Source organism: Ornithodoros turicata, chromosome 1 (genome assembly GCF_037126465.1).
Source record: "Ornithodoros turicata isolate Travis chromosome 1, ASM3712646v1, whole genome shotgun sequence".
NCBI lineage: Eukaryota > Metazoa > Arthropoda > Arachnida > Ixodida > Argasidae > Ornithodoros > Ornithodoros turicata.
Window position 1 is genome coordinate 99,826,979 of NC_088201.1, and position 24,506 is coordinate 99,851,484.

A 24,506-nucleotide genomic window follows, 5' to 3' on the forward strand; every position below is an offset into this window, starting at 1 on the left:
GTATCCCCCCACCAAGTGTCATTGGTGAAAAATAAATTATTATTATTATTATTATTTTACCTTGGGCTACTGTGCTGGACCACTTCCGGGAATAGTAGTACTCAATATACCCCTGAAAGACATCAGCTTGGCTGTAGAGAAACAAAAGGGTGAAAGCAGCCTTAGCGATTCAATTCTCGGGAAAGCTGTGAACGCTTCAGGCCAGACTATGCGGAAGCTCAGCAAACAGGATCTTGGGAAGACAGGGAGAGCCCAGGTGCAGGTGGCCAGGCAGTTCCAATTAAGTGATTTTTTTCCTTGTTTTTGTTTATTTTTGTCTGTCGAAATGTTATTTAAGGCAACTGCAATCTCGGCACTGAGGGAGATAGATGTTGGGACTCTTAGCGGAGAGGTCGCTCTCGGCGAGAGATGAGATGTAAACAGCAATCTGCCGGGGAAGTATTTTCAACATGGGAGTAGGCCATGTAACATTACATTGATGTTCAAAGTGTAACTACACTAATACCTCGTTAACACGAACTTGCATATCTCATAATCTTTGTTAAGTCGGAAGTTTCTTGCGTCACAAAAAAAACCCTATGTATTTTTCAACCCTTAGCTCTAAGGGTTTTGTGGAAGACATTACATTACTTCAAACCGCCACAAAATAACGTCCCCACATGGCTCCTCGCTCATCAGTGAGAGAGAACATTTGAGACAGAGAATGGGAGAGGGACCCAATGAGATCGCTCCCATCCTCCCACATGATCACATGCACTCGGAGGTGGAGAAAAGGGGGAAGACAGCGGCTGTGCAGTCACAGTCCCGCTTGGAGGAAGGAAAACTAAGGAGGGAGCACGACCGTTTCTTTCCGAATCACAGAAGTGTAGTGGAAGTGACGCATCATGAGGGCGTCATATCGATCAGGTGACTGGAGGCAGCCAATCTGCGGTGAGACTTCGCCACAACTGGAACAAACAAACTGGGGCAGCTGCCGGCGTAGATGGCGTTTTGTGGCGCCCGGCGAGATGCTAGAGAGCTGGGAGAGGAGAATTGTTTGTCCCAGTTGCTTCTCCTCACCCAAACTTCCGGAATCGTGCAAAATGACGTCACACTCCCTCCTTATTTTCCTTCCTCCATGCAGTCCCGCGATAGGGTGTTTCCAGCCAAGCATGGTGGACCTCAAACAAAATGGCGGAGCCACCCTTCTTCTTCAAGGCGCTGACCGTTGAATCTAAGGTTGCCATAATCAACAAGTCCGAGAAAGGTCGGCGGAGAAAAATTATCACTGTCAAGGAATTTGGGATTCCTCCTTCAACACTGTCTACAACTTTGAAAAACAAGGCATGTATTTACTACACTTTCCACCAAAGCTTTTCAAGCACAAGAAAACGGGTGGAAAATTCGCAACGACGACTACGATTTATTTTTCAATGACTACGCGGCGTTTGAAAAAGATGTCCCAGTGGTTGTCGACATGATCGACGCAGAAATTGTCAGTACAGCTTTGGATACCGTCACCGAGGAAAACTAGGAGGAGGAACTTTGGGGGATCCCGTCCTCCAAAACCGGGGAGTTGCTACGTTTGCTGTGTAACAAGGTGGAATGTAGTGATGGGGACGAAAAGCTCATGAGGTGCATGAAGAAACTCGAAGATGACTTTCTTTGAATGCAAAAAGAAACGTGCGTAACGTCATGTTTTGGAGTCCATTGATTTGGACAGCAATAAATTGTTTTGTCCCGTAGTCACCTGCTTCCCATTTTGAACATCGCTGCACCATTCCCGCACAGCGCCGTGCGCTGCGTACTTTCGTGTCTTAGGCATGTCTCTGGTCGTTCATTTTCTTTTTGCTTTGTTTTTGCCAAGCGCACAATAGCATTGCAAGCATCGAACAATATGTGGCGTCTACATGGAATATTTCGGTAATTCACCCATGTTGAATCCACGCTTATCTCAAATTTTTTCTATTTTTCTTCTACTTCGAGATAACGGGGTTTTACTGTACCTCAAAATGTGTGCCTGCTTGTGAAGTGTGACCGCAATGCATCGAGGAGTGCCAAGGAACATCAAGACGACATGGGCCACCCCAACTCGGACAAGTTCCTGCCCCTCAGATAAGACTTTCTTCACGATTTTTTTTTGTATATTTGTGTAACAGTCTGTGTGGCAGAATGGTTAGAAAGTGTACTAGAGCCTGTGAGGCAACTATTTTAGAAACTATACCAGAGCCTGTGTGGCAAAGCGAAATGTTTCTGTTGGAGCCTGTGTAGCAACTTGAGTCAGCTAGTGAACCATAGCTGTGTGGTAACCGTGATCTTGAGGTGGTGTACCCGTGAGCATTGCTCTGATTCAGTTGTTCTCATATTTCACAGTGTAGTAAATTTAGTTTGTTCAGTTTGAGCATGTGTCGAGTCTTGTGTCACTTGCACGTCTAACCGTCCTTCACAAATGCTCTGACTGTGTCAACAACCTGAACACGGACGTGGCTGCTCTCCTGATGAGCATGGTGGAAGATACGGGAACTAGGATCAAAATTAGAGGGCGCTCTTCTGCTGGTTCTGGGGGCGCTACAAGTGACAGACCACTCCTCTGTCGGACATACATTCTCGTCGCCTCATGACCACGATGCGAGATTCGAACGTACGCGGTGGCCTGATTGGCTCAACTCTGCAAGTCATATATCACTGCTTGCTCATGTGTGCCAGTTTGTGACGCCGCAAGTGCGTGCTTTGCATAAACTCTGCAGGACAGAGATCACACTTGTATGGCTTCTCGCCCGTGTGTATCCTCTTGTGACACTGTAGGTGTGCGCTACGGCTGAACTTCGCAAGGCAGATGTCGCACTTGTATGGCTTCTCACCCGTGTGTATTCTCCTGTGACGCTGCAGGTCAGCGCTCCTGGTGAACTCTGCAGGGCAGATATCGCACTTGTATGGTTTCTCACCCGTGTGTATCCTCTTGTGACGCTGTAAGCCCGTACTTCGGCTGAACTCCGCAAGGCAGATACCACACTGGTATGGCTTCTCCCCCGTATGTGACTGCTTGTGACACCGCAGGTGCGAGATCTGGCGGAACTCTGCAGGACAGACATCACACTTGTATGGCTTCTCACCCGTGTGTGTTCGCTTATGACATGACAGGTTCGTGCTCTGGCTGAACTCTGCAGGGCAGAGGTCGCACTTGTAGGGCTTCTCGCCAGTGCATCTCCTATTGTGATTCCACAGCTTTGTGCTGTGGTTGAACACTGCAGGGCAGAGATTGCACTTGTATAGCTTCTCGCCTGTGTGTATCTGCTCGTGATTCTGCAGGGCAGTGTCCACGCCGAACTCTGCAGGACAATGGCCGCACTTGTAGGATGGCTCGCTCATGTGCATCCGCTTGCAACACCGCAGATGTGCGCTCATGCTGAGCTCTGCAGAGCTGCGATTGCACTTGTGTTGCTTCTCATTTGTGTATTTCTGCTGGTGACCCCACAGAGTCGAGCTCCGGCTGAACTCTGCAGGGTAGAGATCATACTTGTATGGCTTTGCACCTGTGCATGTCTGGTGGTGATGGCATAGGCTTGTGCTGAGGCTGAAGCCTGCAGTACAGATATGGCACTTGCATGGTCTCTCGTCAGTGTGTTTCCACACATGGTTCTCGTCACAACCAGACTGCGAGAATGGAGTGGGACTGAGGTTGCACTCAGAACCCCTCTCTCCCATCTGAACATCCGACTGAGTTGTAGTGGGGCAGTTTTCGAATTCATGACCATCTACGAACATCTCGCAGTTCTGGCTGGCCTTGGACATGCACGTAAATGAACATGATGTGCACTTGTGCAACCCTTCTCCCGTGTGACGTTTTGCATGTAAACGGAGATTTGATGCATGACAGAATGTTGCACAACACGTGTCGCAGGCCTTCGTTTTGTGATTTTGGAGCTGAGTTTCCGAGTGGCCGATGTTTATGCATGTAGCCAAACAAACGTTGCACTTGTACAACCTGTCTTCCTCATAGCAGGATATCAAGGATTTGCCTGCCTCCTTAATCTCGCTCTCGTCTGGAGGTTGTTTCGTGGGGCGACCATCCATAGTGACTAGTGCAGCATTGTTGAATTGTAGTTCAACTGCTGTTGTGCTGATCTTGAGCTGTGCATTTGAAAATGCTTGTTCACAAGTGCCTCTGGTCTTGTCCTTAGTACAAGGCATACGAGTGCTTTCTCGTGCTCCTGAAATGTAGAAATTGGACATTGAGGGTGCAGACAGTTTGGCAGTCGATGAGCTTTAAGTATAATATTTGCTCAAAGAAGTGAGGTACATTTTGCACAAACATGTATAGCCATAAAAAGGCCACATTATTTATGAATGATTGAAACGTAACAGTCATCTGCCAGGTAAATCCGTCCGAGGACGGTGACAACTTGGTGGAAGGGTACAAGCTGCTCAGACATGCAGCCTTCTGTGAGGGACGTTAAATGTGGTGTGCAGTGTGTCAAGATTTCGGCACACGTTGAAGAACCCTCAGATGGGCAAAATTCATCCACAAACCCGACCACTGTGGCGTCCCTCATAATCACAGCTGTTTCGCGACGTAAAGCCCTGAATTATTGTAATCTGGTATTTTGTTCCAATACGTACGGCACTTTGGTAGTTGCTAACTTTTTTATTCCATGTTAGCGCCTCGAAGCAACTATGGCTATGAGGTATTTGTTCACAATGCTGTGTCTGCCACTGTCTGGTCAGCTGTACTGCTGGAGTGAAAGTACAGTATCAAGAAAAAAGGAGTACTAAACAGAGTTGTATGTAACTCGTTACCCAGTAACTTTTTCTGGTAACGAAGTAACAACCTAGTTACTTTTCTAATAATTGTAACCAATAACATATTCAGTTACAAAAATCAGTAACTCATTACACACGTTACTCGTTCCTTTCCTTCGTTTACGCTCGGCTCCAACATGGACGACATGACCAATTACTACGTGGAAATTCCCGAAATTCCGTACGCTTCTAACACGAGATGACCTGACCTGGATGTTCAGGTCCTGAAAGCATCTGGTCGACAGTCATACTTTTGTTGAGTCCTAGACTGACCCGCATGACGAATGCCGCAAACCTCTCCAGTCGTGTCATAGATCCCGAAAAGATTCTTGGAAAATTACCTTGGATTTATATATTTTTTTGTGTATGTGTGTTATCTCCCAGCTGCTGCCAATAGATATACTAGAGGAACTAAACTTGCCTCGGATCCTGAGATGGTATTGCCATTGTCTGCTGATTTGCCGTGTTGTTGTAAAGTGTGTTCACCTGACCTGGACGACAAGATCTTGGGTTTATTATATGCAGCTCGATCGTGTCATTAGCCTAGCAGCGTATCCAGAAAAGAGACCTTAGTCCCTGTATTTTCTCTCCCACCTTCACACTTGTCGGCTCCAGTGAGGGTCACTCGCTGGATTATAAGATGGCACAGATCATAATCATTATCAGTGTGGCCTAGGTTGGACGAGATGTTCAGGGCATAGGCGCCGACTGCGGGGGGGCGCTGGGGGCCCCTGACCCCCGGAACATGAACTAGGGGGGGCGCCGCCTCCCTTGGGGCTCGGCGCTCACACCAACCTTTGTGGCTCGGCGCGCCCGGGTTAAAAGAGCGAAGAGGCACCAACCCCAAAAATGCAATTTGTGAAATATGTATCCACCCACCATACTCATTATCACAGTAGAGGTGAAGAAACATCGAGGATGACACAACACATAGCCTGAATTCCGCCCAAAGCAATCAGATCAATGAAACGAAGCAGTTGAAAAGGCACCAGCAGCTGCCAGTCTTTGGAACGCATATCCGTTGGGAGCGGGTTCAACTCCACCTGCTCCATTTCATTGACCATATTCATTATGTTGCGCGCATTTCGGGTCAAACACCGAGGATTCAATGCATTTTGTTCCTTTTGCACTCAGTTTTCAAAGGCGTAATGCCTTCAGTTGTGCACATGTTCACTGCTGTATTTTCTCTTTTTTTTTCTGTTCTCCCTTCCTCTTATTTCTATACCAGTTCTGCATACATCATAGGATCCTGCCAGAGTGTGTGATTCTTCAGCTTTAGTTTTGTGTTCTTCATTTTTCTTTTCCTTTTCTTTCCTTCTCTTTGTTTTCTTTCGCTTTCTTTTTCTTTGCCTTTTTTGTCTTCCTCCTTTCACTTTTTTCTGGAATAACAAGCCGACATCCATCTGGCTTACCTTTCCTTTCCTTTTTTTTCTTAATAAACATATCCTCCCCCCCGCCAGAGTACTTCGCGGTGAGCCAAGGTGCCTGTATTTGATGCAGCCATGCCTTTCCACAGCAATTTTTCAGTCTTGCCACAGAGGCTCTCTCGAAGAAACGGATAAAAAATAAACGATGCCCCTTTCGAGTACCAACTATTCTTCAAAGCGAAATCCATGTAAGTTGTCGGACCAAATAAAGCACGTGTTAATTTTGACTTTGACATGGTTGTTGGTCTGTAATAGTATGATAACGTACGAGTAACTAGTTACTGTTGAGTAACGGGAACGCGTTCCTTTTGCTGTTTTGATAACGAGTAACGTATTTAGTTCCTATTTTTTTGGTAACGTGTACAAGTCTGGTTCCAAGATTTGGTTGCCAGAATGAGGAGGCCACCATCAGAGCATGCGTGTGGGGATCATTTCACGTGGCTACAATATCTTCCTGTATTCCTGTGGATAACTGCTTTTAACAGAACAGAAGATGACCTTACCAGAGTCGTGATCCATGCAAGGACAAGAAAATGCAGGTTGAATATACGGCACTGACTCAAATGTTTTCAGAAAAAAACACTTGTGTTCAAATCTTTTCCCCATGCCCCCCCTCTGTGGTGCAGTACGATGGTTTTGGATAAAAAGGTGCGTTAATTACGTGAATAAAAACAGCATTTTTCTAACTGGCAGTATGGTTGCGTCTTGAGCAAGACAGGGCATGCAGATTACATCGTATGCATAACATGGTGCAAAGGAAATTCTGCTCCTCTACATGAGCACTGATCGGAAATCATGGAATGTGCTGGAAGGCTGGATGTGCTGAGAAGCTTCTCAACCAGTGACCTCACTCCAGCACATGGAAGCATGTGGAAGGAAGAATACGTCGTCGTTCACGGGACTTAGCAGTGGTACATGCCTGGGACAAACCAGATGTCCAGTTTTAAAGCAACGATTCCGCTGTTGCTATATAAAACCAAGAGCGTAGGTAGGAAGGATACGGGCTTCGCCTAGATGTGCTTTCTCGTCACTTTTACGTGCTCCATTTCGGTGTTTGCAACGGCCACCACGTCCATCTTTTTGCTACACAATCGCCATGTCATAGGCTATAAGTATGACCCTGCGTCACATTTATTGCTTCTGACCAGCAGAATGTTTTGTAAAGGAAGAAATGCAAAAGTGCTGCCAGTTCAATTTTGCGCAGTTTTTGTGCCAGTCATCTTCATAAAGCATTGCAAAAAATACACACTAAACAAAATCTTCACATTCACTGTATTTAATGGTACGTACTAGCACATGCCCCTCTGTTGCGCCGTTCAGTGGGAATTTGTGCCTGTGTTGATGTAGCTATGGAGATTTTGTCCAAGTTTACAAAGCATGTGCTCAAAAAGGCCATTTTGTGTTCTAATAAGAAAAAGTGTGTTTCATGATGGATGCTTTGGCTTTATTTTGGTATAAAATTTAGCACAGCTAAGTGCTCCACAGCCTTAGTGCTCCACGCACGAGTGTATTTAAGCGTGCTGGGGTGCTAGTGGCAAGCAATAACGTTCACGCGGGACGTGACCAATACGCCACGAAATTGTAACGCGCCCGGAAGCATGGACGCCGGATGCGGGCAGAAAGAAATATCGAATTGTTACAAATATGATAATAAAATAATAATGCAGGACATATACAATAATCAAAAAGCCTTGTTTTGTTTTTCACGAGAAGTTGCAGTTGCGAAATCGTTTCGCGTTTGCACATTCGCCGCGGAATGCCCGCAGCAGCAGCCGACTTCCACCATTTGACAGCTCTTTGCGACACGTGTTGGCAGGCGTGTGGTGTCAAGTGTCAACATCAACAGCATGTCAAATGTATGCATACGTGCGGTACCTGGACACGAAGGAGCGCGAAATCGTGCCAATATTGCGGATAGGCGGCAACCGCATGGAGCACTTTTGCCAACTGAATGCCAGCAGAACTTGAAAGGAACGGTGACCTACTAAGCAAACAATAGACGACGGACGGATGAGCCGGTTTCTGCCAAGGATAGATATTTAGTCTGAGGAGAGGAAGTAACACCACCCGACGGAACCGTGTGCGCCAATGAAAACACGCTTCACAGGAAATGCCACAAGCACGTGACAAAGTCACCTGTGACCGCCCCCCTTTTTTTTTTTTTTTTGTGGGCTTTGATTTTGTCGCTTTGCCTCCTAGAAGGACACGCAGATGGCCCGTCGCGTGGACTTCGACGTGGATATGTTCATATCGGAGGTTTCAAGGAGGCCACCCCTTTGGAACGTCAAAATTCTTCAGTATGGACATCAACTTAAAATATATCCTTTGGCAGGAGGTGGCAATAAGGTGTGTGCACGGCGAAGGTGACTAAATGAAACATCAAAATATTATTTGTGGCACATGGGAAATCGGAAATGTGTGAGGACAAACAAAAATGCAGTCTGATATTTCTTTAGTGAGCATTGCTAGAAACACTCATAAGCCAACATTAACATTCTCCTCTCTTCTCATCTCAAAATTTCTTGTAAACAGCTGATTTCTCTATGTTATCAGCACTGTACTTTTTCAAGAACCGCTAAAATATCATTTATGTTACTAAACAATGCGTACAGCAATTTACTCCAATAAGCATTGCCATATCGTCTTTTTTCCTTTTCGTCTAATAAATATATCTCCCCCACCCCCACCCCATTGCCACATCGCGTGCAACAAGCGGTGGTAAACGCTGGGCCGACGCTTCCCCATGACAACCTGAACGTGGCCATTCTGCTCCATGCGGTTGCATAGCTTCGATACCGTTCCGTTCACGCTGAGTTGGCGCTCCGTTGGCCCGATTCAGTTGGCAAAAGTTGCTCCATGCGGTTGCCGCCATACGGCACTTCAAACCGAAGTCACGTACTGATTTCAGTGGTAGAAAGGTATACTGGGTTAACTGGAAGCCGCCTCCCCCAAAAGAAGGCCATGCCTCCGTCGACGTGGAAGGGAACTACAAGGCCCAAATTCTCCTTATGGAAGGTAAGTAAGAAGGAACTGTGTTCGGCCCATGGTTTTCTCTTATGCCATGCCTGCGTTGCAGAAAATGAGGAGGCGATCAGAAAGAAAGTAAGCTGCGGCAGGATACCCGTTCCAAAACTGTTGAGCCAGTCAGGGTCCGATACGGACTCGTCCGCAGATGAATGGACGGTCAGTAGGAATTTATCATTAGGTTATAGTTTTTCCCCTACTAGTATTTTTTTTTTGTAGTGCACCATTGCGTGTGCTCGATAAATCCAATTATGTGTACGCCTGCATGCTTTGACTTAATCATGTATTTACGCTTGAAACACGTCTTAACTGCTAGGCTCAAAGCACGACCAAAGAATCGTGGCAAAGGATGATGCAGGAAAATCGAAAGGAAATTGCCAGTCGTATGTTGGTAAGTGTTGAGATGGTAGTCAAGACAATTTGGGGTGTTCTTATGGCTACCAGTCAGTGAAGCGCTGTGAGTGGTTTTCAGTGGCATCTCTCATGCAGTAATGTTGCACATAAGTATGGGCACTAATTGGTATTTCCAATCCTACAGTCAGCATCACAGGTGCAGAGGAAATACAAGCGAATGGGCTCTGAAGATGACGATGCAAGCAGTAGTGTGAGTTACTTCCCAATCAGTGTAGCTATGAAAGGTTTTCTGTGACATCTCTCACGCAGTAAAATGTGCACAAGTAGGGGCACTAATTTGCATTTCCGATCTTGCACAGTCAGAATCACAGGACCACAGGTCAGCAAACAGAATGCACCTTGAAGATTACAACGCAAGCAACAACGTGTGTATTATTTCAGAAATTGTCTCCATATACGCTCATGTATAGGCTCTCTCACATAACTGCGATATATGTATTGAATTGTTAGGAAGAAAGGAGAGACCAAGGAAGTGATGTGGAAGTTGCAGTATTCAAAGCAAAGCAGGACTATAATGTAAGACTGCAAACCAATTTAAATTTGGCCTCTGTTAGCCTTTGCTGCTAATTACATTAGTTATATGCAATTCACTAACAAATTGCAGAGCCTGAAAGCTGCATATCAAAAGCTGAAGAAGAACCACCACACTATTGTCCGAAAGTACAGAAAACTGAAGGTGGAACTGGATGAGTTGCGTGACCTCAACCGGGCACTCCAAAAGGAGAACATCAGTAACAATAAGGGCTGCGACACTGTTTAGTATCATACAGAATTTTTCTAAAATGAATATGTATTTATGATTGTAAAGCATCGTGTGGTTGATGTTCTAGAGTGCAGACAGAACCGGCTTTTCATCGCTGCAGCTGGGGACGAGGTAAGTGATATTGTTCTATACTTGTTAGCAGGCATTCACAGTTGTGGAGGCCTCTTGGTGTAGCCCTCCTGATATTTGGTGCACTGTCACTATGTATCCTGAAGTTTTAGGGCTTGACCCTATTTTTCCCCAAATTTACCACCCAAGTGAGGTTCGCCTGTTTTGGATGAAACCAGATTATTACCTGCAATGCTGCACATCGGCTGGGCAATTCAAGGCAGTGACATACTAATCTTTAACAAAATACGCTGTTGACCTCTACTTCCCACACTTGTAAAACTCAGGATTAATGGAACGCCAAACATTAATCCTATAGTGATGCCCAATTTGTCCCCGAATTAAGTTTGATGATAATTTTGCTGCCCGAATTGGCATCAGTTATTGGTGTGAAGCTATTATCCCCCAAATTTGAAAAAAAAATTCATGTATAGACTATACCACCTCACTCCTGTCATTACAGGTACATATTGGCAATAATGTCACAATACCGTTGCCAGTATGGACCTCACTCCTAGCTGCTTCGTCGCATGGGAAGTTCATTAGGAATGTGTGTTCTGCGATTTTGGGGTGACGACGTCCTCCGCCAGAGAAGCGTCAAGGGCCTCAAGTGCAACAGTCGAACGGAGAAGGAGGCGAAGCCTGCGCTCAGCCCACAGAAGCTGTTAGCGGCCCGGGGTACGTACTGAATGCTTTGTGCAGTCATATGTCAGTTGAGCCTCGTTGAAGCCAGCGATTGCATTGCAAGACAAATATTTGCTTCCTCTTTTCAAGGTGCCTACCATGAATATGTCCGGCAGAAGAACGAAAGGTCTGGCGATAAGGCTGCACCAGTGACCGATGGAGCATTTCACCGCATCATTTGTGATAAGATTCAGTATCTCAATAAGAATAATAAACACCTGTAGTCGTCTTTGTACTTGCGTTTCTCTGGTCATATATTGAGCAAAAGATATACTACACTGTTACCAGAACTAGCAGTAGCAGAATTTGGCTGATCTGTTGTTTACAGCAGCATTCCCACAAAATATAGCAGACATGCTGTTGACAGCACATCTACAGCAGAATTAACCAGCAAAACGTAGCAGGGATGCTGTTGACAGCAGAACTACAGCAAAGTTTAGCAGCTCTGCTATACACAGCAGAGTGTAAGAATTTACAGCATTTCTGCTGTGTACCTGCTGTGCTTGATTGCAGCAAGGTTACAGCAGAAGTGCAGCTCATATTTTTGACAGCTTTCAACAAGCTCTATAACTGAGCATCTGTGTTGACTGTAAAGTGCAGTGCATCAAGCATGGCTGCCATCATGTATAGTACCAAGCGTGTGTATTGTGCAGTCTATGGTCTCAGGCATAAGTACATAGTGGGACAGAGTGACTTTGTGAGTGTTTTTCGTTTGGACTTGGCTGCACCGAAGAAAGCTGTGCGCCCTGCATGCCCTAGTTACGTGACTGAAGACGATGAGCTATGCAGGAACTAGAGATGGGATGAATCTAGAGTTTTTCGAATCCGAGGAAGGTTCTGTGAATTCACGAATCTTATCTCGAATCTTTCAAATCCTTTCTCAAAAAAAGGAAGAGTTTAAAAGCCAGGGGAAAAACAGTCCTACTGAAAAGTGTTTTGAAGCAGAATTTGATATCTTTGTTTAATGAAGAACAAATTAAATAATAGTTCACATTCATGAGAAAACATATCCATACACTTCTTAAATGTAATTTATCAAACATGATATTTATCGACAACAGGAAATACGTAAACTCACGAATCTGAATATTCTTCTTCTGAATCAAAAGCAAAACGATGTAACACTTAAACGCATGATGTAAGGGTTGAGGGTTGCTGGATGAACTCTCAGTACAGAGCAATGAAAACAAACAAACAAGAAAACACAGCTGAAAGTAAATTAATGCAGATTTCTGTTGAGAACCAGTAGCATTCTCACCTGATCAGGGTTTAGCCTACTGCTGTTTTTATCAGCTATGACACCCAATGTGCTGAAGAGTCTTTTTCACATCACTGTCAACGGGGTGTGGTCAGGTGCTTTTTTGTCACTTTCCTCAAATGGGGATATTTTTGGTGCCAATCCACTTGAAAGCGAATCAGGCTTTCGACAGATTCTGGAGGCGCCAATTTTAAAAAGAAGCAAACAAATGCCGTTGGTGGATTCGAAAGATTTGATCCATCATTTTGGGCACTGATATTAGGACTCTCGAATCTCAAGTAACTGCCTAGGATTTGATAAACCTCCCTAATTCGATAAAACGTTTGACAAAATGCGTCCATGATGTAATAAAGCACATTTACGAAAGTGTCACAACCCCTTTAAGACAAAAAAGAGAAGAAAGCAAGAAAGAAGCTCTTAACCTCCTAAATTATTACTACAGTCGAGCCCATTTATAACGATACTGTTGGAAACGTGAAATCTGATCATTATATCAGAGTTATCGTTAAAAACGAGCTTTCGCGAAATCGCAGGCCGGGATCATATGAACAAAGTAGAAAACACAAATACAGTGGACTCTCGTTAATTCGAACTCGAGGGGGCCGGGGTATTTGTTCGAATAAACCGGAGTTCGAACTAACGGGAGACGCTCTCCTGGAAGGGGACTTGGGCGCAGGGAGCGCATGCAGATGTGTCGCGACGCACTTCGAGCCGTGTTTTACGTTCGCGGTACCGGTGTCACTTCAAGGCGCATTTATATTGGCGTAATTCAAATCGTTACCGCTGCCGAATTCCACCACTACCGTTGTTACGTTCCCGTTATGTTCCCGATGCCGAACCGATGTTACGGCGGAGAAAACTCCCAGAGCATCGCTCTGGCCGCGACTTTGAAGGAAATACAGGACTTATATGTTCACAAGAATTCACTTACAGAAATTATGAAGCAACTTAGGGTTGCAAGCAGTCAGTATTTCGCTCTTGCAACTGTTTCCTTTAGCGGGACTGTTAGCATCGCTTTTGATTCGGACACAAGTTCAAGCGTGGCATATATCCGCATTTTTCTCAGAAGAAAAATGGCGCACTGTCATATCCAGCGCCGATGCTACATCAGATGCACTTGGTAAAGGCACTGGTTCGCGAGACAGGTTCGCGGCTTGGGTCGCCTGAATCTTCGTCGCTACACTCCCCACGGTCCTCTGGTCATTGTGCTCTCGCTACTAATGCTCACAGAGGGTAAGGCCCTTGAAAATGCCACCGTAATTTGTTTTCAATGAAAACAATGAAAAAGTGCAATGTCGCTTTTCTATTTTCACGCCGGTCGCCGGGAGAATTCTGATCGCTATACGTGAGCAAACGCTTTCGTGGCGATCGTTATATCGATGTCTTTTTTACATGTACTTCAATTGGTGAGCTTACAGGAACTAACAATTTTATCGTAATAGTGGTGTTATCGTTATATCGAAGATCGTAATAAACGGGTTCGACTGTATAATGCATCTGATATCAAAAAATTAAAAACGTCCCTGCTTAGGATTCGAGGATGGATTTCTGGATTCGCGGATGTGGTTGACCCATCCCTAGCAGGAACGGTTCCAGGTATTTCTGTAGCTCTATAAGCTCCTTACACAGTGAACGTTGATATTCTTCTGGACTTGACAGTGTATATGTCTTTTCTCAGTAAAATGTTCAGTTGATTGAATTACACCTACTGAGCAACAAAAGTAATATGATCCCTCTGGATGAAGTGGCATTGTTCCAGGCATTAAAAGAAACCGAATACCATCAATGCGACCAGCATGCGGCTTTCGCTCTGCTCACATCTGGTACAAAGCAATGTGCAATTAGTAGTCTTCGTTGCAGAGACTATGGATTAATTCACCAACTAATATCTGCTCTGAATGCCTATACAGTTGAACCCGACTATATCGAACCCGGTTATATCAAATTATTGCCTATATCGAACATCCGAAACATCTCCTTGAAAATAGCATGTAAATGTATAGGCATGCTGTACGTCTATATCGAACAGCCGGCACCGCTGTCATCGGCTATATCACACTACCGCTGGAATCCTATGACGCGCCCTTAGTAACTTGCGCACATTTTTCGCGATTGAAAAGGACAAAGCGCGGCTTGGAGATTAGGGATGAAGTCATCCACACGAAAAGGAGTTGGAAATGAGGGCAGGCTGCCAACGGGAGAAGTTAGTGACCCCACGGAGCTTTGTTTCGCACGCTCCGAAGTGAGAAATCACGGGGTCATGCGTCATGCTACCTTCCCAGAGCACGCGACCTGCAATGGAATCGTCCATGCCGGCCGTGCACAGTGGCGACTGGCGTCGGAGCATTCGTTTGGTAGGCGCCACCATTTGAAAGTTGGCACGAATGAGGCAGCCATGAACGCTAAGAAAAGGAAGAACCTAGACTTCGTGACCAAGCTCGACATCATCCGACATGTTGAGAATGGAGAAAAGAAGTCTTCGGTAGCAGAAGCATTCGGCATCCCACGGAGCACGCTGAGTACGCTCCTTCGGAACAAGACTGACATCAGAATGAAAGCAGCAGGACCAGCAGGACAATCTCGCAAGGGAGCATGCCGCTTGAGGACGCCGGCGTTTGAAAGGATCGAGAAGGCGCTGTACGCATGGTTCCTAGATATCCGTGCCAGGAACCTTCCCGTGGGTGGACCAACGCTGATTGGAAAAGCCAAATGCTTCGCAGTGGCCTTTCACGACGAGAACTTCAATGGCGGTACGGGGTGGTTACAGAGATTCAAGGATCGCTACGGGATAGTCGGAAGGACAATTTCAGGCGAAAGCGAAGCTGTGAATGCCCAGGAGACGGAGAAATGGCTGTCGGACCAGTGGCCGGAAATGGAAATTTGGAAAAGACGCGGAAATTTCCGCAAAGTTCTCACCTGCGGAGATTTTTAACGCGGACGAGACTGATCTGTTTTGGCAAATGCTTCCCAATAAGACTCTCGACATTTGTGGAAGCACATGTCATGGAGGGAAACTCAGCAAGGTTCGTGTGACTATCCTTTTAGCAGCGAATATGGACGGGTCTTGCAAACTCCGCCCGTTCGTGATTGGAAAAAGCAAGGCTCCACGATGCTTCAAAAACTGCAGAAGCCTTCCCGTCCAATACGGGTTCAACGCTAAAGCATGGATGGCGCGGCAGCTGTTTTCGGAGTGGCTACAAGCATGGGACAGCGAGTTGGGCAGGTCTGATCGTCGCGTATGCCATCTCCTGGACAATTGCTCGGCGCACCACATGACATGCCAGCTGCAGAACATTGAAGTGAGGTTTCTCCAGCCCAATACGACATCAAGGCTTCAGCCCCTTGATCAGGGTATCATAAAGGCATTCAAGATAGGCTACCGGAGACGTCTGCTTCAACGCCTCATGATTAATCTTCGAATGGGTGTGGACCTCAAGATCGACCCTGCTGGGTGCCATACAAATGATGACCGGTGCCTGGAATGATGTCAAGCGTGAAACAGTAGCGAACTGCTTTCGCAAAGCGGGCTTCGTGGCAGTTGCAGACGAGGCGTGTGCGGATGCCTTGGACGATGACGACGACTTCGAGTACGCTCTGAACGATGAGCTTCGAAAGGTCGCAGAGTTCCCAGAAGCCGTTCCCACTGATCTGACAGCACATGATTTTGTAAGCGCCAACGACAATGTGCACGTTGTGGCAGAGATGACGGATGCGGACATCATAGCGGACGTTGCTGGTGACGACGGCGATTCAAGCGGCGATGAAGGCTCACTGGGAGGTCTTAACGGCGACGGCGTCATGCCCACAGCCACCGAGATCGCTTCGGCTTTCGCTACCATTCGCCGCTGCTGCGGGGCAATAGAAGGAGCTGGACTTTCTCATTTAGGAGGCCTCGAGAAGATCGAAAATAGTGTAATGGACTTCATGGCTCGCAACAAGAGACAAGCCCAACTCACGGAGTTCTTCCGTCCCAAATAAATGTTGTTAACTGTCCTGTTGCCCGCTTTGTTTGTGCAGCTTCTCCTCTCGTTCATGCAAATCGGTAAGCTCCAGTTTCATACTATCCCAATTAAATGGTAATTAATATGGCACACGCGAATGTGAGTTAAAATACGAACGCTTTATATATCGAATTATCGATATATCAAATTATTTGCCGATCCCCTTCGAGTTCGATATATGCGGGTTCGACTATAGGTATGTGGACAACGTGAGCATAATGCAGTGAAAGGCTAGCATTGTCATGTCTTGATCCTCGTAAGCCTTTCTTTTTGTTAGAAGGGGGGATCAGAACTCAGTGTGTTCTCTTTTGAGGCTTAGACTTGTGTTGTGATTCAAGAGTCAGTTTATATATGGGCAAGGGCAGTGAGCTTCTAATTTCCCAGAAGGGGCTGGAGGCAACGTACTCTTCCATGCACAGTGGTCGCGCAGGATATCTGGGACTCCATGTTAAAAGGGAATTTTTTTTCCAAGATTTTCAACTTCACATGCCTGAAGCATGCATTTCACCCGATATCCAGCGAAATGTTTATTTTGTGTCAGCTGCGTGACTTTCTGGAAGGGGCATGCCTCCCCCCCCCTCGTAAATTTATTGGGGGTGTTAAGGTCCCCAAGCCCCACACAGACGGTACCTATGTTAATATGGGCCTGTTATGCACACATGCGTGGGAAAAGCGCAAGCAGTAACAGTGCACCATCAGTTCGGCAAGGCAGATTCTAACCGCCATAGTCCGGTCTCTGAGTGCTTACTAGAGGTAAATTTTATAAGAAAACAGTACAAAATGTAGGTCGACCCCTTTTTCCCAAATCAGCTTCTAAAAAGTAGGGGGATGACTTACAATCCGGTCAACGCTCCCGCGGTGCCCTAAATTCCGGAGCACTTGAGGGAAAACCCGGGAGAATGCAGGGTCCATGTTCCGGATTACGTGGCATGCGTCATTTGAGCGGAGAAGGAGAACTGCGAAGCGAAACTGAACACAAGACGCTAAGCGACGCTACCGTGCACATCATGGGGAAGGTTCGGCGTTCATTTCCTGCATCTTTCAGGCGGCGTGTAATCCTCTATGCCGAAGAGACGAACAACTGTGCTGCCAAACGGGAGTTCAGCGTCTCCGAATGAGTTGTGCGTCAGTGGCGAAAACAACGGGGTGCAATCTTTGACTGCAGCGCAACACGCCGTGGGTTCAGAGGGCCAAGGACAGGACGTTACCCGACACTTGAAGCAAAGTTGAAAACATTCGTTGAAGAAACGCGAGACAGGAAACTTTTGGTGAGCTGCGTGATTATCCAGATTGAAGCAAGACGCCTTGCCAATGAAGAAAACATTTCGGGCTCACAGTTCAAGGCAAGTCGACACTGGGTCACGGACTTCATGCGACGAAACGGGCTGGCCCTTCGTCGACGGACCACGATCGCCCAAAAGCTCCCTGAGGCGTACGAGGAGAAGGTGTTGGCGTTCCACCGCTATTTCCTGAAGCTCCGGGACCAACAAAACTACATGATCGGCCAAATCGGCAATGCTAACCAGACGCCAGTGTTTTTTTACATGACGAGCAACACTACGGTGGCAGCGAAAGGCAGCCGAGAAGTGAGCCTCCTCTCGTCGGGAAACGAGAAGTTGCGTTTTACGGTTATGCTGTCGTGCCTTGCTGACGGCACAAAGCTCAGTCCGTACATCGTATTCAAACGGAAGAAGCTGCCAAAAGGTGAACAATTTCCAAAAGAAGTCATCGTTCGGGCGAACGAAAAAGGCTTCATGAACGAAGACATGGTTGTGGAATGGATTCGTCTTGTCTGGTGCCTGCGACCTGGAGCACGCTTTCGACCGAAGAACCTGCTCGTTCTTGACTCCTTTCGTGGACACATTACCGAAAAGGTGAAGAAGGTGCTCCATGATGCAGGTACGGACATGCTTGTGATTCCCGGGGGACTCACTAGTCAACTGCAGTCAATAAGCCGTTTAAGAACCACGTGCGGCGGATGTACAATGAATGGTTGGCGCGCGACGATCACGTGCTTACTCCAGCCGAGAAGATCAAGAGGGCGTCACTCACGGAAGTGTGCAAGTGGGTGGCATCGGAATGGGCAGCCTTGCCCCGGGACCTTGTGATGCGTGCGTTCAAGAAGTGTGGACACTGTTTGGATGATGATGTCTCCTACAGCAGTGACGAAGGGTGCGGCAGCACGACAGAGGAAGAGTCTTCTTCTGACGACGAATAAATATATTTTTCTGAGTGAAAAACTTTTTCTCCATTTTTGCCTATCCAAAAGTGGGGGGTCGACTTACATTCAGGTCGACCTATTTTCGGGTACATACGGTAATTCTCGTTCACATCACATATGTTGTTTATGTTTGCGTCAATTCTGCAAAAGTTCCAATAATATCAAAATGGATAAAGTATCCCTGTGTCTATTTTCTAATTGAGAATTCATAGAACAGAACACATGCTGGAAAGTTTATACTAGAGATCAGAAGAAGTCAGAATTTCTCGAATCCGAATTCAAGGAAGGTTCTGCGAATCCACGAATCTTTCCTTAAAAAACAAGTTTGAAAAGCCAGGGGAAAAAACACTTCAACTGAAAAGTGTTTAAGCAGAATTTGATATCTTTGGTTAATGAAAAACAAGTGAAATACTGTATAAGTGCTTAAATTCGCGAGCTCAATAATTCGTGAATTTGTGAGAAGCCAGGATCAGACAATTATTCGCGGAACCTTGAATTCGCGGTACCGCGGTGCGTCGACAATGGCCCTCCACCTTGAACTTACTGGAAGAAGCTAATAAAAGGTATCACAACTGGGCAACTCGTTCAGTTTGTCTTCCTTTTGAACAGTTCTGAATGAAAGCGCTGCGATTAGGGGTCCTACTCGACTTGTATCTCTGCCATTGCCCAAACTGCCCTGTCTCCCGTCATTCTTGTCATCGCATCGAGCAGGTGCGATTGGCGCTCGATAGTGATGCGACAACTTTTACAAATACAATTACTCTGCGCGTGGCAGAGCTTGCTGGATGATCCAGGCTTACAAGCAACTGGAATCACGGGACGCCTACATCTCCGCGGGATTCGTACGGGAAGGCGGGACTACTGTCTCCATTTGCAGCGGCGAACAGAGCACTTTGCGAGACAATGCAGTGTAATAGCGTAAGAAACCCCGTGTGCATAAGTTGCCTCCGCGTCCTGGGTCAAATTTCTTATATATTTCGTACACGTATTTTTCTGTCATTGGTTCGAATATTTCGCGGGACTTTAAATTCGCGAAAATTACTACTTATACAGTAATACGGTAGAACCCCTTTGTGGTAAACTCTCTGGGACCATGATGAAATTTTACTAGATCAGGAGTTTTATTATATCAGGTGTGCCATTGAATGTATGGGATTCTATCGGGACCGCAGTTCTCGTTTACTATAAGCAGAGTTTTACTACAAGAGGAGTTACTATAAAGAGGTTCTACTGTAGTTCACTCCCAGGAGAAAACATACCCATACACTTCTTAAATGTGATTTATTTAACATGTTGTTCATCGGCAAGGAAATACATAAACTCTCAAGTCGGAATTGTTTCCATAAAACTAAGGTACAATGTCAGAGCTTTATGCTGTGGCTCTTAAGGCTTAGTCGTCATTTTATGTGGGGTGTAAAACAGTTTTTTGCGGACAGAGTTTTGTGCGGACATGTGAATGACGACGACAACGATGCGATCTCGGGAAAGTCTTTCAGGGACCAGTGGGAACCCTGCGATACATGCCAAACAGAAAACTAAAAAGCATTTCTGTTGTGTCCTCCCCCCTTTTTTTATGTCCATATCTTGTCATCCAGCTTGGTGTTGACTAAATCTCCTTGACCATTTTGTACTTACCTTCTGATGCTGAGTCATGCCTGTGTCTCATTCGGTCCTGTTCTGCCAAGATTGCAGTGTTGTAAGGCTCCGTTTTCACTTCTATGATCAGCTGTTCACTTGAAGAGTTGTCTAGAGGTTCTTTTTTAATATGGCACATCCCAGCTGTAATCTCTGAAATAAAACAAAAAGAGAGAAGTAGGCCACATTGCAAAACTCCAAGCAGTGCCGGTGCTAGGGGTGTGCGGGGCCTGTTTCACACGATTTAGTACGAAAAAAGTAATCCCTGGTTGAGGGCTTTGTGCGCGGGGCCTAAGGCGGTCGCCTTACTCCCCTCATTGCCGGCCCTGACTCCAAGACATGTGATGGCCACCTCTGTACCCTTTCTGAGCTTAGTTATGCTCTATTGCAACGTATCTGTACGCGTTGCATACAAAGGCATCAGTGAAGAAATCATTTCTGGCTATATGGCGTGAGAGAGCCAGACGTATGGCATCTTCCTCAGAAACACACATCATCCGAGGAGTATGTCTACAACATCTTACTGTGACATGTCCGTCCGAGACATTCAATAAACGGGGTGACTTTTTTGGATTAAACCCAATTCAGCCCAATGCTCCCATAAATTGTGAGGTACCGTAATTTCACGCATATTATCCGCGGCTTATGCACAATTTTTTTTTTTCTCAAGGGCACTTTGTGGCTAATCTGATGACTATTTTTCCCTGGTATTTTCCCCATAGGCCGGTTTTATCGAAAGGGCCGACAGTGTCTCTGGAACAGCACTGCCCTGGCAATGCACAAACAATGAGTAACAGGGGCGCATCCACATTTGAATAGACTGACATTCCTGGTGCCTTCCCCCAAGCAGCTTTAACGAAAGTGGTGACAGTGATTCATGTCTTCTGGAAGGCCACTGACCTGTGGATCCATGAAAAACACAACAAGGGCACAATCCGATCTTGGTAGAACACTAGAACTGACCTCCTTTTTTGTACACCAAGCAGACCCCGGAGTATGGACCACAGGATTTATGGCCTTCTCTATGGTCTCCTTTGTCGCACAAATCAGTCGCGTAGTATTGCCCGTGGCTTATTTGCCAGAAAATTTTCAAAACATTCCTAAAAATGGGTCCTGCAGCTTATCTGCGGTGTGGCTTATACACGTGAAATTACAGTATATACATTTGACAAACATACGCACTTTAATCGCAGGGGTAACCAGAAAGGGGTAACCAGAAAACACTGTATGCATCAGCAGCACTTGATTTCATACAGAATTCCAAAATAGAACCCGACTTTTTCTATCCTGAATCTGGCTTAGGCATTTAATCAGAAAACGTCAGACCCTATCTATAACACATTCACCAACTGAGTGTATAGTTCACAAGGATTTTATCATAAGCATCACCTCCCAATGGATACTCGCTGCAGTGCTGTTGCTGGACCTGGCCCTGTTCTTGCAGGCATGCAGCATCAGGTGGTTCTGATTTTACCCTCATGAGCTGACCACTGAACTCTGGTGAGAGCTGCATTTCTTGTAGTTGTGGATCCGAAGAGCTGCAACTTGATGACTCAAATGCACATGTATCTCTTCCCTAGTGCGAGGTAAGGCCGTGTGCTGTCCTCGTCCCATGTAAATTACGAGAAACATACAAGTGGGTCCAGAAGTAAAAAAAAACAAGAGAAAAAAAACACAGCAACAGTTCCAGCAAGCTCACAGAATGTGAAAACGCTGGACAGTGTATTGATAAAAATGCTGGCTCACTGTTTCTCGGAGGGCCAGCCATGTCTGCGCAAGTTCCCAGAAAGACTGATGGGCTGCCCATGAGAGGTTCTAGGCAAAATTCTGTGTAGACATTGTTTGTTGTTAAGAGAGAAATATGGTATGTACTTCTATTTCAACACTTCCTAGACTCAGCACATGACATTAGAAGATGTACATAGGTAGATAACTTCATTATACACTCAAGTTGTGAGGAAATCTGTGCAAAAAAGCAAAACAGCTCGACTGGGCCCAGAATCCCCCTCAATTCAGCAGAGACAATTTCACAACACACTCATCAGATTGCCAACAGTTAGAAACATTCATACACCAATGAATAGCATCTTATAAAGGTACACAAGGGCCTACACAACAAAAGTTGTTTTACACTACTATCTGATAGGCTAGAAATAACAATGTTGTCAGAAGATAACCATTTAGCGAGCTGGAAAGTTGGTAGGTAATGAACTGTATACCATAGCCTGTTCAACAAGGAAGGAAGGATATGGATTAGGGTGTATCCGGGTGCATTAGGGTGGGATAGGTAAAGGGTGATGACTAGGCCCCAATAGTTTACGCATATTTTTTGAATGCGTTCAACAGATATCCCAACATTTCTCTACACTTTACAAATCACAACGACATAAATCAACAGTATTTTGTGTGCCATGTAATGGTGTATTTTGGTCATATAATATGACAGTTGCATATTATGTCATATTTCGGAAGAATATTATTTTAAGCATTCGCCATTCCCTGTATGTTGCCACTGCTCACGTCCTACACAATCTCATGTCTCGTGAGACGTGTCCCACACTCGTCCTGCCTCAGGAAGATATTCGCCTCCGACAGGCTCCGTGTGGCCATATCTGAAGTTGAAAGTCCTCATGAAATCCTGGGGGAAATCGCAATTTCGGAAAGTTGGTTGGGGGCGCAAATATCGTGAAAAATCGGGTTTGACCCAAAAATGAAGAACCCTTTGTATACCTTCATCATATTGATGACATCGCTGCAATTTCAAAACACAGACAGCGGCGCACAATATAGTTCACACCTCAAATCAACTTCATTACTAGAAGTAATGGAATGGTGGCGGCACATTGGTGAGATGTATTGATAATAGAGTGCAGAGAACGCTTTGAGTGCTTGCATCTGTCTGCTTCTGTGTTGTGTGTGTCTTTCTCTGCACTCTGTATTGTGAATTCATTACTAAAAATCCTGATTGCCTGCAAAGCATCAAAGTTATCTCGCAACAACATGAGCACCTTCTTAAAACTAACGACCCTCCGAAAAGTGTTTGCAACGGTCGCATACATGTATGCAAGGAAGAAACTTTGAGGATATACCCATAAACCGTTAAGTTACCAAAGCGGCCCTAAAACACTGAAATATGCCCATGCGACCTCCCACGCTGCAAAACATGCAGACATGTAGAACACACCAACTGCATCAGGAGCACAATTTTTTAGGTGCACCTGTACCGTTAAACATGCCCTCATGTGCACTTGGTGCTACATGATATTTACTGCACTGAATGCTGGGATTGCCCGATGCAGTACACTGCTGGAATGGGATAACAAAGGAACAAGAGTCCCAACAAAGTCTCAACAAAGTCTCAACAAAGTCCCAAAGCAGCTTCTGAACATTCAAACATCCCATATGTTTGACCATGTAAGATTTAATTACTATGCATACCAGAAACCAAACTGGGGTCTACACGTGACAAATACTATAAGGAGACATTTCTGCCAGGCACATTCAACACAATCCACCCATGTGGTACTAATAATTGAAAAGAAAGCCTAGTATCTTAGCCTAGTAGCTTCACAACTAAAAATCTCTTCTTCCTAGACCTTTTGTCTGTATGCTCCCTACTCACACCTGGTGCCTCAGTTGGTAGCGTGTTTGCTTAATGATCCAAAGGTTGCGGGTTTGAACCCGGCCGAGGACGCCAGGGGGTATGCAGTGTGTTCAGAAACCCCCGGTGGGCAAAATTAATCCACAGACTGAGGCATTGCCCATGGTCACTGTTGTCCCACAATGTGAACTACCAGTTATAATTATAATAAGCCATGTAAAAAAAATGCTACTTTTATTTAGACTTGATTTTGATACTATTTGATATACGGGGTGTTTAATCTATTGTGATAAAATGTTATTTAAAAAATTTACCTCATCTGAATGTTTTGCCATTACTTCTGAGCACTTTTAGCTAATTCAGTTTGTGAGAAACTGAACTCTTTTCTTTTCTTTTTCACACTTTTCTTTATCTTTCTTACAGAAACAGAAAGCACATGTCAGACCTACCTCATTGTGTTGCAAATTACATTTCCTACTAGTTTGGTAATAGCTGGAAAAGAATTGAAAAAATAAAAGTCGTTTTGAGGCACACAAATGACCCGAAGCAAAATCCGATACAACGAAAAGGAAAGACAAAAACGCAATTTTT

At 45.5% G+C, this 24,506-nt stretch overlaps 1 protein-coding gene across 2 annotated transcripts; it reads right to left on the minus strand.

Annotated features, from left to right (window-relative positions):
• Positions 1-1,377: 1,377 nt before the first annotated feature.
• LOC135378509 (zinc finger protein 883-like) lies at positions 1,378-22,907 on the minus strand. 2 transcript variants are annotated; one of them, XM_064611554.1, is made up of 4 exons: positions 22,061-22,907; positions 21,704-21,913; positions 20,315-20,467; positions 1,378-4,190 (listed from the first exon to the last, which is right to left on the minus strand). In XM_064611554.1, the coding sequence occupies exons 2-4, from the start codon at positions 21,825-21,827 to the stop codon at positions 2,662-2,664; spliced, it is 1,806 nt and encodes a 601-aa protein (XP_064467624.1). In that variant the 5' UTR covers positions 21,828-21,913; positions 22,061-22,907; the 3' UTR covers positions 1,378-2,661. The 2 variants fall into 2 exon arrangements, with proteins under 2 accessions (XP_064467624.1, XP_064467625.1); XM_064611555.1 differs by having other exon boundaries at positions 21,704-21,918.
• Between the last annotated feature and the right edge of the window lie 1,599 nt (positions 22,908-24,506).